The sequence below is a fragment of the Euleptes europaea genome, chromosome 9 (assembly GCF_029931775.1).
Source record: "Euleptes europaea isolate rEulEur1 chromosome 9, rEulEur1.hap1, whole genome shotgun sequence".
NCBI classification, from domain to species: Eukaryota; Metazoa; Chordata; class Lepidosauria; order Squamata; family Sphaerodactylidae; genus Euleptes; species Euleptes europaea.
The window spans coordinates 12,992,573-13,012,142 of record NC_079320.1 but is presented as its reverse complement, the minus strand read 5'-3'; the positions used below and the strand labels follow the sequence as shown (position 1 = coordinate 13,012,142).

Genomic DNA, 19,570 nt, shown 5'->3' with positions numbered 1-19,570 from the left:
GATTCCACTGTTGAACAACTCTTACTGTAAACATTTTTTTCCTAATATCCAGCTGGTACCTGTCCGCCCACAATTTAAACCCATTATTGCGAGTCCTATCCTCTGCTGCCAACAGGAACATCTGCCTCCCTCCTCGAAGTGACAGCCCTTCAGATACTTAAAGAGAGCAATCATGTCCCCCCTTAACCTCCTCTTCTCCAGACTAAACATTCCCAACTCCTTTCCTAATAGGGCTTGGTCACCAGGCCCCTGATCATCCTCCTCGGTCTCCTCTGCACCTGCTCCATTCTGTCCACATCCTTTTTGAAGTGAGGCCTCCAGAACTGCACACAGTATTCCGTGTGCAGCCTGACCAATGCAGTGTACAGCGGAACAGACATCTTGCCTCTGTTGATACACCTCAAGATCACATAAGCCTTTTTTGTCGCTGCATCACATTGGCTGCTCATATTTAACTTATGGTCCATCTGTACCCAAGATCTTGTTCACACACAGTGCTACCCAGAAGTATGCATGTCCCTCATTTTTGTTACCTAGTTGTAGAACTCAGCACTTATCCTTGTTGAATTGCATCTTGTTCACATCCGCCCCTTGTTGATCAGTGGGTTCTGCATTTGGTAAGAAGTTTATTTAAAACACTTCTATCCTGCTTTTTTCATGATATAGAACCCTAATGCAGGAATTGGAATGGTTGGGGGTTGAAAAGCGGTATGCCGTAAATAAAACAATGGGTTGGATTCGGTCAGCTTCTCTCCTGGTGGAAAAGGAAGCTATCCCTTTGGCCATCCAAAATGGCAGTACTGAGAATTATGGTACCTATGTGTACAGAGAGCCATGTAGGCACAGAGTAGATACACATGGTTTGCCACATGGTATATTGTCAATGTTATGTAGATCTGTGCCATCAAGTTGCAACTGACTAATGGCAATCCCAGCAAGGGGCTTTCAAGGCAAGTGAGAAGCAGTGGTGGTTTTCCATGGCCTTGCTTGGGATAGTCTTCCTTGGTGGTCCCCCATCCAAGTGCTGACCCTGCTTAGTGCCCAAGATCTGATGAGATTGGGATATACCATGGAGCCAAAATAACCTTGTTGCAGGATCTACAGTGATACTGAGCCATCCAAGTACAGAGAAATAGAAAAACATACAATAGCTTCTTACTTGCCTTCTACATAATTAAGTTTGGTTTGGTGTTTTTGTGTGTGTGTGCAGTGAGTCATGTAGTTTTCCATCTTTAATTAGAGGATAAGAGTGTGAAGGATAGCACAAAAGTTCAGACCAGAGGATGAGACGTGAGAGGTAAACCATTATAGTGAAAGATGAAGGTTTCCTCTCTTGTGTTGATCAGTCTTTTTTTTTTTTTAATGAGGTGCAGGGAAGAGAGGTAGCATCCCACTGCCTGTCTCCCATGCCACTAGGCTAATATTAGCATCAGCTGTTCTTAGGAGTGGGCAGGGCCCAAGCATGGAGGGGGAAGTTGGTACACTTCACCAAGAGCTTGCCCAGGCTGCAAGCCTGTTTCCGTGCCACCTTGGGTGCCTGGAGGCTGGGAGAGGTGGATTATAAATGGACTTAAGTAGAGTATATTATATGGTCTTCATGGTATTTCAGACTTAATGAACAAAAAATATTCAGTTTTATTCCTGGACTTGTGCACATGAGTCCCGTGGCGCAGAGGGGTAAGCTGCAGCATTGCAGTCATAAGCTCTGCTCACGACCTGAGTTCGATCCCGACAGAAGTCAGCTTCAGGTAGCCAGCTCGAGGTTGACTCAGCCTTCCATCCTTCGGAGTTTGGTAAAATGAGTACCCAGCTAGCTGGGGGTAAAGGGAAGATAACTGGGGAAGGCAATGGCAAACCACTCCATAAACATAGTCTGCCTAGGAAACGTCGGGATGTGACGACACCCCATGGGTCAGGAATGACCCGGTGCTTGCACAGGGGACTACCTTTACCTACACATGATGTGGGAGCAGGGATTCTGGCCCACTTTATACTTTACATGGGACTGCTTCTGAAAACTATCCAGGTGCTTCAGCTGGTCCAGAATATAACCACCAGGTTAGTGTCATGGGTTAGCTCTTCTCACCCCCAAGTTGAAATAGTTGCAGTGACTGCCTCTTTGTTTCTGGACACAATTCAAAGGTCCAGGTCTGCTGTCTCCAGGCACATTTCAGTTATACCACACTGGCCATCATGTGAACGTTTTAGAGCATTTCTGCTCAGCCAGCCTTTCACCCTCTGTTGCGATATTCACTTGGGGCTGTAGCCAGTGTGGTGTAGTGGTTAGGAGCAGTGGACTGTAATCTGGTGAACCAGGTTTGTTTCCCCATTCCTCCACATGACCTCAGCCTGCGTGACCTTAGGCTAGTCACAGATGTGTCTAAACTCTCTCAGCCCCACCTACCTCACAAGGTATCTGTTGTGGAGAGAGGAAGGAGTTGTGATTGTAAGCCGGTTTGAGACTCCTTAAAGGTAGAGAAAATCGGGGTATAAAAACCAACTCTTCTTTTTCTAGCTCAGTGGTAGAACATCTGCTTTGCATGCACAAGGTCCCAGGTTCAGTCCCCCAGCATCTCCAGTTAAAAAGATCAGGTAGTAGATGATGTGAAAGACGATGACTCAAGACCCTGGAGAGCTGCTGTCAATCTTGAGTAGACTGTACTGAGCTCGATGGACCAAGGGTCTGATTCAGTATAAGGCAGCTTCATGTTTATATGGTTGTTTTTTTTACATTTAAAGCCCTAGATGGCAGAAGGTCAGAATGCCTGGAGGCCTATGTCATCACCAGTTAAAATCCTCATCTCAAGCTTTGCCTTCATGATAGAAATAAAGTACAGAGAGATATAGGAATAATAATAATGAAAAAATATAGGAATGTTTTAGTATGGCCTGATTTGAGACCTTTGGTCAAATGAGTAATGGTAATTGAAATGAAATTCTTGTGCATTTTGACAGTCTAATGTATTAAAAAGCCTATTTTGCATTGTACTGAATTCATGTTGGGGAGACAAGATCTCCGTAGACACTTAGTCTAAGCTCTAGGACTTGTGGTTTTAGGCTGATGTCAAATCAAGCCTGAACTGACCCTAGAAGCTAAAATTACTAAACTGAGGCTATCGTATTTTGGTCTCATCATGAGACAAGAGTCACTGGAAAAGACAGTCATGCTAGGAAAAGTTGAGGGCAGCAGGAAAAGAGGAAGACCCAACAAGAGATGGATTGACTCAATAAAGGAAGCCGCAGCCTTCAGTTTGCAAGATCTGAGCAAGGCTGTCAAAGATAGGACATTTTGGAGGACTTTCATTCATAGGGTCGCCATAAGTCGGAAGCGACTTGACGGCACTTAACACACACACACAGGTGCTTTAGCACAGGGGTCCCCCAACCTTTGTGACCCTGTGGGCACCTTTGGAATTCTGACACAAGGTCTTGGGTGGAACCACAGAATGGCTGCCACAGGAGGCGGAGCCACACACATAGGGGACACCTAAGTGCAGGGGGCAAGAGGGATAATTTTAACACAATACACTGGGGGAAAGGGAGTGACAGGGCATAAAACTGACACTGCGTTAGCAGCTGCCACTGCAACAACGTTATTTTAATGTGCCCTGCCAATCGTTGGGGACCCTTGCTATATCATATTGTATATATTGCTGAAAATTCAAAGGACTCTTTTGACCCACACTTGGACCCCAGTAATACTCCATGTTTTCCTTGTGCTGTTTTGTTTGTTGTTGTTGTTGGAGAGAGATTTGTCTTACTTTCAGCCTTCACCTCTGTTTTTTATGCATCACTATTGAAAATTATGCAGTCTGTTTATTGTACGGCTATGTCTTTTCCCCCCACAGCAGAATGAAGCTCAAAGAGATAGACCGCACTGCTATGCAGGCCTGGAGTCCAGCCCAGCATCATCCCATTTACCTGGCCACAGGTAAGTTGTAAAAAGCTGATGAAGTACTAATGTCAGATGGTCTGACACATTACATTATGCTTCAGCAGCTGTTTCTGTTTTATTATCTTCTTGCTGTAGATTTTCTGTGATTATTGCTGCATTTTTATTACAGTTGTTCATTATAGTTTTAATGAAATAGTATTTATTTGCCTGCTGCTGTTTAAAGTTTTATGCGGTGTAATACTATATTTTGTTTTCTTTTAATGGGAAAGTGGGATGGAAATCTTTGAATAACAAGATGTTAATTCAACTGCAAAAATTATTATGACGTCTTCAGTAGAAACAGGTTGGCCCTCTAGATGTTTGGTACTAGCATGCATGAATTTCAGATATTCAGACTTCTACAGGCCTGGCGCTTCGGAAGTTGTTAATAATTTTTGAAGCCCTGATTAAAGTATCACTCTCCTGAAGTTGAAAGACTGACTTTAAGTATAGATTAAGGCATGCAGAAAGTCACAATCAACTTTCTTAGCAAAACCAGAGCAAAATTATTTCCTGTTTTGTTTCACTCGCTTTCTCTGTGCACTCAGTTTTCCTAAAAAGAGCAAACAGTTGCTTTGCTAGATCCAATCAATGTGTGTCTTAATCAGCGTTCTCAACAGTAGCCAGCCGGATGCTTCTGTTTGCCTCCAAGCAGGCTGTGAAAGTGACATCCTTCCATGTTGTTCGTTCCTGGCATCTGGCACTCAGAGGTATACTTCCTCTGAACATGGAAGTTCCATTTACTTTTCATGGCTAATACAGCGACACTCCATGGATTTGTTTTAATCCTTTTTAAAAAAAAAACGAAGAGCCACCTTTAAGAATGCATAACAGCATTTGAGAAACCCCCTGTGGAGTAGAGTATGTCATACAGCCATCACCAAGAGCACAAATTTTAAAGAGTTCCTTAAAGAGTTCTGCAGGGCCTGTAAGACAGAATTATTCCACCAGGCCTACAATTGAGGACATCTTTGATGGCCTCCCTATCTCCCCCCTGTATTATTCTGTTCATTTTGTGAACTTGCGGGGCGGGGGGGGGGAGTGTCTGATCGCAGAGCCTTTCAGTGGTCACTATTTTAATCGAGTGCCACCTGTTGTTTTTTACTATGTTTATGTTGTATGGTTAGATTTTTTGGTTTTCATTGTATGAGTATTATGGTTTTATATTGTGATTTTATTGTTGTTACCCGGCCTGAGCCCGGCTGGGGAGGGCAGGGTAGAAATTTGCAGAATAAATAAATAAATTTTACTTAACAGAGCCAGCTGGTTTAAGCAGTTCTTTCCAAGACAGGCTGTTATCCAGCTTGACTTGTGAGTTGTACGCTCACACAGAATTAGACCATTGGTCCATCAAAGTCAGGCTTGTCTACTCAGACTGGCAGAGGGTCTCAAAGGTCTTTCACATCACCTGGTATGCAGAGCAGAGATGCTTCCACTGAGCCACAGCCCCTCCCCATACCCCAAATACACAAAACACTCTTTTTACCTGTGAGATTAGCAGCTTTCTTAAGGGAGGATGAAGAAAAGAAGAGCTGGTTTTTATATGCTGACTTTCTCTACCACTTAAGGAAGAATCAAACTGGCTTAGAATCTCCTTCCCCTCTCCACAATAGACAACCTGAGAGGTAGGTGGGGCTGAGAGAGTTTTGAGAGTACTGTGACTGGCCCAAGGTCACCCAGCTGGCTTCATGCGTAGGAATGGGGAAACCAACCTGGTTCACGAGATTAGCCTCTGCCGCTCATGTGGAGAAGTGGGGAATCAAACCTGATTCTCCAGATCAGAGTCCACCGCTCCAAACCACCGTTCTTAACCACTACACCACACTGAGAAACATTGCAAATGATAAGGCATGTTCTGAAGTGCCAGGGAGATCAAAAATCTAATGATCTTTTTTATTTTTAAGAAAGGAAGGGAGCCTAAAATCAAAATCTGATCTTGTGTTTCTGTTTAAGCTTGTGGAATTATTTTGGCATTCAGATGTGATTCTAGAGTACAGTGGTGGTGAGTTGTACATTTCTACACAGGCACGTCTGCTCAACAGCTAGATGCAACCTTCAGCACCAATGCGTCGCTGGAAATATTTGAACTGGACTTGACTGATCCTTCGCTGGACATGAAGTCCTGTGCCACTTATTCCTCTGCTCACAGGTACAAGCTCAGATTTTAAAGATAGTCGGCCTCTTTTATGGTCCCCGCTTTGCAATGTGTGAATAGAAGGTCAAAAATGACAGCGTCGGAGGGAGATCTGGAGGCTGCTTCTGGTTTTGCTGCAGTGATGCCAGTAGGATTTCAATACAGAATCATAGAGTTGGAAGAGTCCATATAGGCCATCTAGTCCAACCCCCTGCTTAATGCAGGATCAGCCTAGAGCATCCCTGACAAGTGCTTGTCCAGCCTCTGCTTAAAGACTGCCAGTGAGGGGGAGCTCACCACCTCCCTGGGTAGCTGATTCCTCTGTCAAACAACTCTTACTGTAAAAAAGTTTTCCTGATATCCTGCTGGTACTTTCCCCCCCAATATAAACCCATTATTGTGAGTCCTATCTGCCCTCTCTGAGTGACAGCCCTTCAAATACTTAAAGAGAGCAATCATGGCCCCCCTCAACCTCCTCTTCTCCAGACTAACTATAAAGACTTAGGCACAGCCAATCCATGCAGAGGCCCAGGCATGCTTGGGATTAGGGCAGAGATGTATGCTCTCTGGATCCAACCCAGGGCTGTGTGTGCACACACACACACAAATGCACAGCCCTATTGCCATGGGGACCCTGACCTGGATAGCCCCAGGCTAGCCTAATCTCGTCAGATCTCAGAAGCTAAGCAGGGTCGACCCTGGTTAGAATTTGTATGGGGGACCACCAAGGAAGTCCAGGGTCACGACACAGAGGCAGGCAATGACAAATCTCCTCTGAACATCTCTTGTCTTGAAAACCCTACAGGGTCACCATAATTCAGCTGTAACTTGATGACAAAAACTTTTTTGCCATGTGTGCTGCTGTGCATTGGTATAAAACTTAGAAGAAGAAGAGTTGGTTTCATACCCTGATTTTATCTACTTAAGGAGTCTCAAACCGGCTTACAATCGCCTTCCCTTCCTCTCCCCAGAACAGACACCTTGTGGTATGTGGGACTGAGAGAGTTCTGACAGAACTGTGACTAGCCCAAGGTCACTCAGCAGGCTTCATGTGTAGGAGTGGGGAATCGAACCCGGTTCTCCAGATTAGAGTCCACCGCTCGTAACCACTACACCATGCTGGCTCTCAATGGGAGGACCTCCATGCTGCCTGAAGACCTGGATCTATAGGCCACGGCTTGCTTGTGCACAAACTACAGTCCTGCCAGAGCAAATTGTGGGAAGGCAGGGGTGGGGGAGAATGCTGCTTGGCCCATTTTGGGGGTGGGGTGGGTGATCTTCATCCTTGACTACATCTCTTGTATTTATTGAGCCAGAGAGGTAAGAGAGGAAAGGAAGGAGCTGGCTAAAAGAACACACTTGGGTTCCCTGGGACTTGTGATGGTTGGATCCAGGAAAGCCAGGCCATATTGGTTCTTTCCTCCTGCTTGGCTTCCAGCCAGTGTGGTGTAGTGGTTAAAAGCAGTGGTTTGGAGTGTTGGACTCTGATCTGGAGAACCGGGTTTGATTCCCCACTCCTCCACATGAGCGGAGGATGCTAATCTGGTGAACTGGATTTGTTTCCCTACTCCTCCACATGAAGCCATCTGGGTGCCCTTGGGCTTGTCACAGCTCTGTTAGAGCTCTCTCAGCCTCACCTACCTCACAAGGTGTCTGCGTGGGGAGGGGGAGGGAAGGTTATTGTAAGCTGGTTTGAGTCTCCCTTAAGTGGTAGAGAAAGTCGGCATATAAAAGCCAACTCTTCTTCTTCTTCCTGTTTCCATATGCATGGGTTGCAATAGGGCTACAGGGAGCCCCTATATATGGGGTACCCCCACTCCGTTAGCCTTAATTCATAGCCCATCATGCAAGGGTGTGGTGTTGTTTATGTTCCGAAACTGGTTTGTGCCCTCTGTATAGGCAAGTGATCCTGAATATCTTTGCACATTCTGTTGTTTACTGGAGTCCTATGTAAGTTGACTGATGAGGAAGAAACCTGACCCTAAGCCTTTTAAATTGTTCTTGAGCTAAGCTAACAGCCGCTGCTTTTCATGACTAAGCAGCTTTGGCCGTGAGAGCAAGACTTGCTCTTCCTAGCGTGACGAAGGAGTTGAGAAATTCCCATTGATGTTGGGACTGAGTCCATGAATCCTTGATGGCGGATACATGGTCAACAGGAGTTGACCACAATTCATACTGTCATTGTAGGGGCCAAGATCACTGGGACTGTGTTGTCTCAAATTATGCTTGCTGACATAAGTAGGTCAGACTCCCCTTTCGCTATCTAACCAAATTCAATATGTACAATCCTATGAAAATCTAAACCTCTTCGAACTGTAAGGTTTTCTGGCCTGCAGTTTAAAACCGCCCTACAATTACATAAGAACATAAGAAAGGCCATTCTGGATCAGACCAAGGCCCATCAAGTCCAGCAGTCTGTTCATACAGTGGCCAACCAGATGCCTCTAGGAAGCCTACAAACATGACAACTGCAGCAGCATTGTCCTGTGTTCCAAAGCACCTAATATAATAGACATGATCCTGGAGAGAATAGGTATGCATCATGACTAGTATCCATTTTGACTAGTAGCCATGAACACTCCTCTCCTCCATGAACGTGTCCACTCCCCTCTTAAAACCTTCCAAGTTGGCAGCTATCACCACCTCCTGGGGCAGGGAGTTCCACAATTTAACTATTTAATTCTCACTTCTTTCTTTATTCTCAGCATCCCTTTGACATAGGGTTTGGCTGAGCATCTTAAGAACGCCCAGTTTTTCCTTGACACAGCAGGCATTTGGATCAGGGCCATCTGCCTCCTCACTGTAGCCATCTTGCTGTTTGTATGGGAGAAGATAAATTCATTAACAGAGACCGACAGGAGGAACATAGTTTCTGTACGTAACAGATTCTCTCTGCCACTCCCCCAATTAATCTTGCAGGTATCACAAACTAATATGGGGTCCTCACAAGATGGCGCCCGATGGGAGTGTTTCAGGCGTGCTCATTGCAGGCGGCGAAAATGGAAACATCATTTTGTATGATCCAGCTAAAATAATAGCTGGTGACAGTGAAGTTGTGATTGCACAGAAGGACAAACACACTGGGCCCGTGAGAGCGCTGGATGTCAACATATTCCAGGTTAGATTTTTCTATCGTATTGTTTACCATATATGGATAGTGCCATATAAAAAGGACTCTTTAACCCTTACCTATGCATCTGTGGTAGGTGATTTTGTATTGTATTTTTGAGGTTCCAATTGTGTTAATTTTTATAGAAGTTGTGGTTTATCCTTTATATTGGGGTTCCCAATGTTGTGCCTGCGGGGGCCACGGTCCCTGCTCACACCTCTCCTGGCACCTACCAAGTGTTTTTAGAAAGTGGGTGAAGCCAGGTGGGCTTCTGAATGGCCATTGGAGATTTGGCTTTGCAGATTTTTAAAAAGCTTGCTGTTTGCTGCTGTCACCACAGTGCAAGGATCTTCACTGTGTGACTGAAGGTAAGCCGGGGCAGCCATTTTGACGCTGGCTCCGCCTCCTGCAGCAATCATTTTGTATTTGCACCCACCACACTGTGCCTGAAGTCCAAAGGTGCCCGCGGGCTCAAAAAGGTTGGGGACCCCTGTCTATACAGTGCCTTGGGGCTATAGGATAAGTGGAAGGGCAGCTTTATAAATAAAACACATGCTTGGCATTAGTCCCATTTTACATGTGGGAAACTGAGGCTTTTTGATGCTAATGGCTTAAGGCTACCCAGTGTATTCGTGGAAAAAATGGGATTGGTCCTCTAGACCATGCTGACTCTGCACCGATGTTTCAAGAAGAAATGCTGGCGCTTTCATTCATCTACCCTGTTTTCCTCTCTCTGTAGTAGAAAAGGGCAAGAGTCCAGTAGCACCTTAAAGACTAACAAAAATATTTTCTGATAGGGTATGAGCTTTCGTGAGCCACAGCTCACTTCTTCAGATACCATCTTCTTTCCTCTCTCTGTGTTATGCATCTTGTGCTATTTCCAGATTGCTGTTGTCATGATATTCCCATAGCAGGTTTTTTTTTTCTGATTTCCTTAAATAACTCGTAGTGTTCTTGTTGATATGAAATAGAAGCTTCTGAAAATGGAAGTTTCTGGAGGGGTGGTGGAGGTAAAAATTAAAATAGAGGTACAATTGGGACTACCACTTGTGTTTCATCATCTAGACCAGTGGTTCCCAAACTTTTCGGGCCACCGCCCCCTTGGTTCCACAAACTCAACCCCAGCACCCCTTACCCTATCCTATAAAAAGCATTATTCAAAATAAGGGTTTGCATGACTCACTAAAGAAGTTAATAATAACATTTCAAAACAGTAACAATTAATTGGGCATCTGTTCAAAATCAAATTAAAACTTTTTAGTTGAAATTTATTCAGCAAAACTGATAAACTTGATCCAATGATACCAGCTCTTCAAAGTCTGGGTGAAAAATCTGATATTTTCCACCCAATTTGCCAGCATGGTGGCATAGCTTGATCTATTGCAAATTAGTGAACAACATAGTTGAAGGGGCCCACCTCTAGCTCCCCCATACTGCTCCCTTGCCTCTTAGTGCCCCCCCAGGTAATCCCACCGCCCCCAGGGGGTGGTACTGCCCACTTTGGGAACCACTGATCTAGACACTGCAGAATGCTTCTGTTTTAATGTTTCAGAGGGTAGCCATGTCAGTCTGCAGTAGAACAGCTTAATTCAAGTCCAGACACACCTTAAAGAACAACAAGGTATTTGGGGTTATGAGCTTTTGAGAGTCACAGCTCTCTGATGAAGGGAGCTTTGACTCTGTAAAGCTCATACCCCAAAAGTCTTGTTGGTCTCTCAGGTGCTACTGTACTCGAATCTGGCTGTTCTTTTAATGTGTACTCTTAGCCCACAGTGGCTGGCCCTTCGCTCAGCACATTGCATTGTGTGTTTGGGCAGGTGGGTAAGAGGCTGCTAATTTGCATTATTAGTTACATGTTAAATCCTCCATATATATTTTTTAGCAATTTGGTGGGTGCTAAATCGCAAAGGGTGCTTCACTTTTACAGTTAAGAAATTGTTGTCCTCGGATGTGAGAAATTTGAGTTAAACTTTGAAAAATCTCGGCTGAACGGATTTAAAGCCAAGGATCATAATAGATATTACGGTTTTTGTTTGTTTGGCTTTTGATTCTTTTGGCATTTGACCATCACAGCTTCAGACCCATTTCTAAAATCATAAGGTCAAGATATTTCTCTCTAGACAAGCTGCTGTGTACTTGTTCCTATTGCATCCTTGGTGGTTGTATATAGAAGTCTCAAATGCTTCATGTCCTTTTGTATCTGCACAGCCTCAGCTGTGGAGTCCTGCTTTGTTCAGCTCTTTGCTGTGTTTGTGAATCCTTGGCTAAATCTTAGTGCTGAGAGAATTCCTGTCCCATATTGGTTGCTTGGAAGCAGAAGCAATATTTTTACTTGGTATAAAGAATTGCAGGATTTCTGGCTTTGGCCCTTCCATAACTAGGAAGGCTGCTTCCAGGAAATTCTCTAATCTCCAGAGGGGTGTATGTCTCTCCCCCCCCCCCCCTGTTACAGACAAACTTAGTAGCATCAGGAGCAAATGAGTCTGAGATCTACATCTGGGACTTGAACAACTTTGCGACACCAATGACACCTGGAGCCAAGACGCAGGTACAATATATATTTTGCCCTAGAGTCAAAAACAAAACCTTTAGTAATGGATGGGATAATGTATATGTGATTGCAGTCAGATTAAGTAAATATTGTTTTCCAAAGCTTGTTGCACAGGAGTGTCTTAGAATCCTTTTTGACCAAGCACTTGGTTGTCTGATGAGCCAGCATGGTATAGTGGTTAAGAGCGGTGAACTCTAATCTGGAGAGGTTTGATTCCTCGTTCTTCCACATGAGCCAGTCTGGTGAACCGGGTTTGTTTCCCCACTCCTCCACATGAAGCCTGCTGGGTAACCTTGGGCTAGTCACCGTTCTCTCAGAACTCTCTCAGCCCCACTTGCCTCACAAGGCACCTGTTGTGGGGGCAGGGAGGCAATTGCAGGCCACTTTGAGACTCCTTACGGTAGAGAAAAGTGGGGTATAAAAGCCAACTCTTCATGAGGCATCCGTCAATGTACATGGAGGTTTCTAGTGATTTACAAGCTGCATTAATATATAAAAGCAGTAGGATTAAAATTATAGATGCTGTAGGAATGAACTGGTTTAGCATAAAGTTTTTCTAGGGGCAACAACCTGCTTCACGATCTGGATGAAGGAGGTTGAAATTGTATTTAGTGATATGTGGGTTTTTTATTTAATTTGAAGAGAAGAGTTGGTTTTTTATATGCTGACTTTCTCTACCACTTAAGAAAGAATCAAACCTTCTTACAATCACCTTCCCCTCCCCACAACAGACACCCTGTGAGGTTGGTGAGGCTGAGAGAATGTGGCTTCATGTGGAGGACTGAGTTAACTCAGCTGGCTTCATGTGGAGGACTGCGTAAACCCGGTTTTCCAGATCAGAGTCCACCTCTCCAAACCACTGCTCTAAACCACTACACCACACTGTCTCTTTGTTTGTAATATTTGTTTGAAATATTGATATGCCTTTTTAATCCTGGGTCACAGGACTCAAGGCAGCTAACAATCTAAAATCGCATTGTAATCACCCCAAATCCAGATATATCATGGTGCCCACCGACATCTTTTCCGGTGCCCACCAAGTGTTTTAAGGAAGTAGGCAGGGCCAGGTAGGACTTTTGCCCAGCAAGGCTTCTGATTAACTATTGGAGATTTGATTGGCTGTGCAGAGCAGCCACAAAGATCTGCACTGTGTTACTGAAGTTAAGCCGTGACAATCGTTTTGTGGCTTTAGCTGTGCCCACCATGCCGTGCCAGAATTCCAAATGTGCCTATAGGCTCAAAAAAGTTGGGGACCACTGCTTCAGAAGATGTATTGGCCTGCTGTTACATCCTTTGGTGGTGGGCTGTGGAAGTGATGAATTTAAAATGTTTTTGTTTACATAGTGTGGTTTTGTTTACATGATGTGAGTGAGAGCCAGCATGGTGTAGTGGTGAAGAGTGGTGGACTCTAATCTGGAGAACTGGGTTGCTTTCCCCACTCCTTCACATGAAGCCTGCTGGGTGACCTTAGGCTAGTCACAGCTCTCTCAGAGCTCTCTCAGCCCCACCTACCTCACAAGGTGTCTGTTGTGGGGAGAGGAAGGGAAGGTGATTGTAAGCTGGTTTGAGTCTCCTTAAAAGATAGAGAAAATGGGGGTATAAAAACCAACTCTTCTTCTTCATTTACTGCTGCCCCCTGTTGTGGAAAAGATGTTATATCAGCATGTGTTCTGCTTCCGACAGCCTCCTGAAGATATCAGCTGTATTGCATGGAACCGACAGGTACAGCATATCTTGGCTTCTGCTAGCCCCAGTGGCCGTGCCACAGTGTGGGATCTCAGGAAAAATGAACCTATCATCAAAGTCAGCGACCACAATAACCGGGTAATTATCCAGCCAGTTTGTTGCAGATGGTTGCACTAATTAAGTTGGCTTACCAGTTCATATAAGGAGCCCTGTGGCGCAGAGTGGTAAGCTGCAGTACTGCAGTCAAAACCTCTTCTCACGACCTGAGTTCAATCCCAACAGAAGTCAGCTTCAGATAGCTGGCTCAAGGTGGACTCAGCCTTCCATCCTTCTGAGGTTGGTAAAATGAGTACCCACCTTGCTGGGGGTAAAGGGAAGATGACTGGGGAAGGCACAAGTTTTTCTCCCTCTCCCATAATACTAGAACGCGAGGTCATCTGTTGAAGCTGGAGGATGAGAGATTCAAAACAGATAAAAGGAAGTATTTTTTCACACAACGCATAGTTAAATTGTGGAACTTCCTGCCCCGGGATGTGGTGATGGCTGCCAACTTGGAAGGCTTTAAGAGGGGAGTAGACATATTCATGGAGGAAAGGGGTATTCATGGCTATTAGTTAAATTGTATACTAGTCATGCTGCATACCTATTCTCTCTAGTATCAGAGGAGCATACCTATTATATTAGGTGCTGTGAAACACAGGCAGGATGATGCTGCTGCAGTCGTCTTCTTTGTGGGCCTCCTAGAAGCCCCTGGTTGGCCTCGGTGCTTGACTTGATGGGCCTTGGTCTGATCTAGTAGGGCCTTTCTTATGTTCTTACGTTCACTGGCAAACCACCTCGTAAACATAGTCTGCCTAGTAAATGTTGGGATGTGACATCACCCCATGGGTCAGGAATGACCCGGTGCTTGCACCTTTACCGTTTTTACCAGCCAAAAATTGTTTTCACTTGGTAGCGGAGCCTGTGAATTCCCCCCCCCCCTTGCATACTTATGACAACATGCTAACATGAACATTCCATGTGTAGCGACATTTGTATTTTGGCCTTATTTTCGCACAATCCTCCCTTGACCTTTTTTTTTTTTTTTAATGTGGAAGAATGGTGTAACAGGACTCCCTGCCTGCTGCCCTGAGCATGGAATGTTTACATCTTTTGTGTGTGTGTTAAGTGCCGTCAAGTCGCTTCCGACTTATGGCAACTCTATGAACGAATTACCTTTAAAACATCCTATCGTTAACAGCCTTGATCAGGTCTAGCAAACGGAGGGCCCTGGGGCTTCCTTGACTGAGTCAATCCATCTCATGTTGGGTATTCCTCTTTTCCTGCTGCCTTCAACTTTTCCTAGCATTATTGTCTTTTCCAGTGACTCTTGTCCTCTCATAATGTGACCAAAGTACAATTGTCTGTTTGGTTATTTTACCTTATATTCACTAAAAGGGTGATTACATGCTCCTCTGTCATTCAGAGAGGATCTTTAGCCTGAGTGTGTGAACCAGGCCCTTTCCTAAATACCGTAGTACGGGGTAAACCATGTGGAACCATGTGGTCCATCTGGCCCAGCATCCCTGTCTCGCACGGTGGCCAACCAGTTCCTCTGGAGGACCAGCAACAGGACACAGAGGCCAAGGGCTTTCCCTGATGTTGTCTCCTGGCACTGGTATTCAGAGGTTGACTGCCTCTACATGTGGAGGTTCCCTTCCGTCACCATGGCTAGTAGCCACTGATAGACCTATCCTCCGTGAATCTGCCTAGTCCCCTTTTAAAGCAGTGTATGCCTGCGGCCATCACTACATCCTCCGGCAGTGAATTCCACATTTTAATCACTTGCTGTGTAAAGAAGTATTTCCTTTTGTCCATCCTGAATGGAGTAACTTCTTCAGAGAGCTGGCATTAAAGTGAAAATCTCATCCAAGTCCCCATCTTGCTAGCCTAAAAAGAGACATAAAACAATGTAGACACAATCTTGCAAGTCGCCGTTGCCTCCACTTCTGTCAGATTCTGTTGCAATAGCCTGTGTTCCACTGCATTAAGAAAATTTCCTTAAGAGGAGGGGGTGATGACCGCTGACTTCTCCCCTCCTGATGCAGACCTCTATTATGCAGGACCCCCTACCTAGAACAAAATTTCAGAGAACTCAAATCTCTGCTCCTTTGTAAGAAAATCTTAGGTTTTCTTAACTGCATGATTTGGATACATGCCAGTGACCTGTATCCTTCATAACTCAGGTATCCATCACACATAATACAGGTAGATGGTATGGTGCTAGATTCCTTTGAATGCAGCATAATCCCATGCATGTCTGCTCAGAAGAAACTCCCACTGTGCCAGGTAAATGAGCACATCCTTAAAACAGGGTGCACATATTTTGCCCTGGGCCCGATTTTTGTCTTAAGACAAGAATCTTTTGTCTTTAAGACAAAAATCACAGCTTTTTCAGGTTGTGCTTTCAGCGTTTTGTTCTATATTGACTTTCTTAATTGTGTTGATGAAAGATGAAGGAAGTTGATGGAACTGTCCCTTTCATGGTTCCATTCATTTTGTTGCACCTATTTGACACTGAGAAACATTCCTTAACTTGATCACTTGAATTTCTTAGGTAAACCCCCCCCCAAAAAACACTCCTTTATTTAGTGCAGTGCATCTTTGATTGCTATTGTGCTTCTGTATACATTTTGGCCTTTACTTGGTCCCTTCCAGGTTGTGGTGCTCCAACAAGTCTGAGAAATGTGTGCATTCTTCACTTGCATGTATGCCAGTGTGTTGTTGAGAGCAGCCATAGGTGTTGCTCCCACATTGCTCCAGCTGCAGCCGCCTTACTAAGTGTCAAGCGAATGCAAGAAGCGGGCAAAGAATGTTTGTGCCTTTTTAAGACAGCTTGATGATGATGATACACTTAAACTCCTTTTTACCCCCCACAGATGCATTGCTCAGGGCTGGCTTGGCATCCGGATATTGCTACCCAAATGGTTCTGGCTTCAGAAGATGACAGGTTGCCTGTAATTCAGATATGGGACCTTAGGTTTGCATCGTCTCCTCTCCGTGTTCTGGAAAACCACGCAAGGTTTGTGTGTGCATGCTTTTTTTATCCCTTACAAATTCTACGTTCCACCTTTCCTCAGCTCTGTGTCTACACCACTCATGGTTTCCACAAGTATGTGCTTTTCAGGCCAATGCCCTATTTCCTCCACCATTCCCCCCCCCTGCCCCTGAACCTCATTTCTCCACCTTTGGGCTATCAGCGCATTGCTTACTCTGCACTCTTTCTCTGGCCCTGCCTCTCCCGAGAGCTATTCTCCATCCTCTGCCATCTCCTCTGTGGATTCTGTCTAAATGACAAACGCGCCCTCCCTTCACAAATGCTACATTGCAAAACCTTGGTTCATTTGTTGAAATTCCAGGTCACCACACCAGCTCTGTGTCCGAGACAAGCACTGTACAGTACAGACACAAAATGAAAGCAAACAAGCCAGTAAAATCTATACACAACCTTGTTTTTTAACTCTCAAGCCACATGTTGGGATCTTTACACAGTGGTGTTTGTGTCTTTTCACATAGGGGCATTTTGACCATTGCTTGGAGCATGGCGGATCCTGAGCTTCTACTGAGCTGTGGGAAGGATGCTAAAATACTCTGTTCCAATCCAAACACTGGAGAGGTACTTGCAAGCTATTTTCAGGTTCTTCGAATGGCAAATTGTTTTTTGTCTAGGTGGTGCTAAAGAGCAAGCTAACTTTGCTCTCTACAGTACAATTAGACTGTATCAGCCTTTTCATCAACATGTTCTTCATCCAGGTTTTTTTCTGTTACATGTCCCCATTGTGGGGTAAATAATAGGCTAGCTTTGTAAGTATGATGTGTTTAAAATGCACAGTGTACTTTGTTGCAGGTTGGATCTGTTTTAAAGTTCTTGTAGTTTGTCACTGCAGACTATAAAATAGTAGGGGCTGCAGTGTGGTGTAGTGGTTAAGAGCGGTGGTTTGGAGTGGTGGACTCTGATCTGGAGAACCGGGTTTGATTCCCCACTCCTCCACATGAGTGGCAGGCGCTAATCTAGTGAACTGGGTTGGTTTCCCCAACCCTACACATAAAGCCAGCTGGGTGATCTTGAGCTAGTCACAGCTCTCTTAGAGCTCTCTCAGCCTCACCTACCTCACAGGGTGTTTGTTGTGGGGAGGGGAAGGGAAGGTGATTGTAAGTTGGTTTGATTCTTCCTTGAGTGGTGGAGAAAGTCAGCATATAAAAATCAACTCTTCTTCCTCAAAAGTGGGGGAGAGAGCAGATCTTTACCTTTTGGCAGAATGCAAAGCAGGCACTAGTGTGAAAAATGTCCACCTTGTTCCTTATTAGATCATCTTTCCCTAAAGAGTAACTTTTATGATCTAAGAGCCCCGGGAAGAATGCACATATGTGCATATTGCCCACCTCAGTGCATCCAGATCTGTGGATCAGGGTGGAAGCGTATTCAAGGTTTTGTCAGTAAGGACAGTACTTTTTCCTTTTCACCTGCAATGGTGTCGCCTGGGCCTGATTTCCAGGTGCCTCCGCCACCTCTGCCCTTCCCCCCCCATCACACCCAATACTCCATAGGTAATGTCATTGGAATCAGCTCAGAAACTAAACAAAAGGGTGTGGAAGAAGAAACCAAAGCACACAGCATACATTTGCTGGATATTAAGTGTGTGTTGAGCAAACAGGAAGGATCTGAGAGCTAAGTGTTTTGAGATCTACGCTTGTTTAAGTTACACCCATGCAACTGTAGCATTCTTACTCCTACCTGTACTGTTTAATATTGTTGTGTTCACCAACATCAAAGGGGGAGAAAACGTAACCCTAAAAACAACAGAATTAAGTACCCAAAGGTCAAGAAAAAAATCAACGTCCAAGGCCAAAGGTTATACAATATAAAGGTTATGTCAATACAAAATATGTATATATTTATTACAGGCTAAAAATAACATATATAAAGCCCTGCAATAGCCTACCAAACCGACATGCTCATGTAAACATACAACACAAATAGGCATAAAATCACAAAATTAGACTTTGACCTGACCAAACACGTTTCGGCCAAATGGCCTTCTTCAATGGTCAAAATAATCACAGTTCCAGTCTACAAATATACATCATTCTATAAAAATCTTTATGACTGTAGGTATGCTGTGTTTGCAGGATAACAATTAATATTTATAACTGCAAGACTTTCCTCATCAGTTTTAGGCTTCCAAACAAATGGGAAACCCATCCCTGTATGCGTTTCCCTCTTAAATGAGATGTTATATTTCAGTCATAAATAAAATTGTCAAAATCTCATAGTCAGAGTCGAGTAGTTATAAAGTAGTAAGGTGTTGTGTTCTCATATCTTTTGGTTTTGGTTACAGGTGTTATATGAGCTTCCCACCAACTCCCAGTGGTGCTTTGATATTCAGTGGTGTCCCAGAAACCCCGCGCTCCTCTCTGCAGCTTCTTTCGACGGGTGGATCAGTGTCTACTCCATTATGGGTGGAAGCACAGACAGCCTAAGGCAGAAACAGGCCGATAAGGTACTGAAAACTAAATGTGAAATGGGAGGGATGCTGGGTTGGTTTTTTGAAAAATTAATTTTATTAGAATATTAGAATAAACAAAGAGCAGCAAATATTTATAACTAACTAGTATCCATAAGCAACAAACAACACAACTACACTTCTGAAAAAAAGAACTGTACTACATAATAAAATGCCTGGGTTGAGGATAATCATTGTCTATAAAAACAGTTGACGCAAGGCCATAGTGGAGAAACATTCAGTCAATCAGTGCAATGCCATGTGACTAAATATTTTCGTAATTTCCAAATAGTATAAATAGTCAATAAACAATTCGATACAACTAAGAACTGCAAGCTTTGTGGCCTCCTCTGGCTTGACTTTATTCCAGCAGTTTATAAATAAAGACCAGCGTGGTGTAGTGGTTAAGAGCAGTAGTTTGGAGCAGCAGACTCTAATCTGGAGAACCGGGCTTGATTCCCCACTCCTCCAATGAGTGGCAGAGGCTAATCTGGTGAACTGGATTTGTTTCCCCACTCCTCCGCATGAAGTTAACTGGGTGACCTTGGGCTAGTCACCGTTCTCTCAGCCCCACCTACTTCACAGGGTGTGTGTTGTGGGGAGGGGCAGGGAA

At 44.4% G+C, this 19,570-nt stretch overlaps 1 protein-coding gene across 3 annotated transcripts in view; it reads left to right on the top strand.

Annotated features, from left to right (window-relative positions):
• Positions 1–3,852: 3,852 nt before the first annotated feature.
• SEC31A (SEC31 homolog A, COPII coat complex component) overlaps positions 3,853–19,570 on the top strand; it is a 65,629-nt gene continuing 49,911 nt past the window's right edge. For all 3 annotated transcript variants that reach the window (XM_056855168.1, XM_056855170.1, XM_056855169.1), the window contains exons 1-8: positions 3,853–3,931; positions 5,960–6,083; positions 8,988–9,186; positions 11,630–11,725; positions 13,412–13,552; positions 16,333–16,475; positions 16,970–17,069; positions 18,793–18,954. In XM_056855168.1, the coding sequence (XP_056711146.1) occupies positions 3,853–3,931; positions 5,960–6,083; positions 8,988–9,186; positions 11,630–11,725; positions 13,412–13,552; positions 16,333–16,475; positions 16,970–17,069; positions 18,793–18,954 (1,044 nt within the window). The remainder of the gene's footprint in view (positions 3,932–5,959; positions 6,084–8,987; positions 9,187–11,629; positions 11,726–13,411; positions 13,553–16,332; positions 16,476–16,969; positions 17,070–18,792; positions 18,955–19,570) is intronic.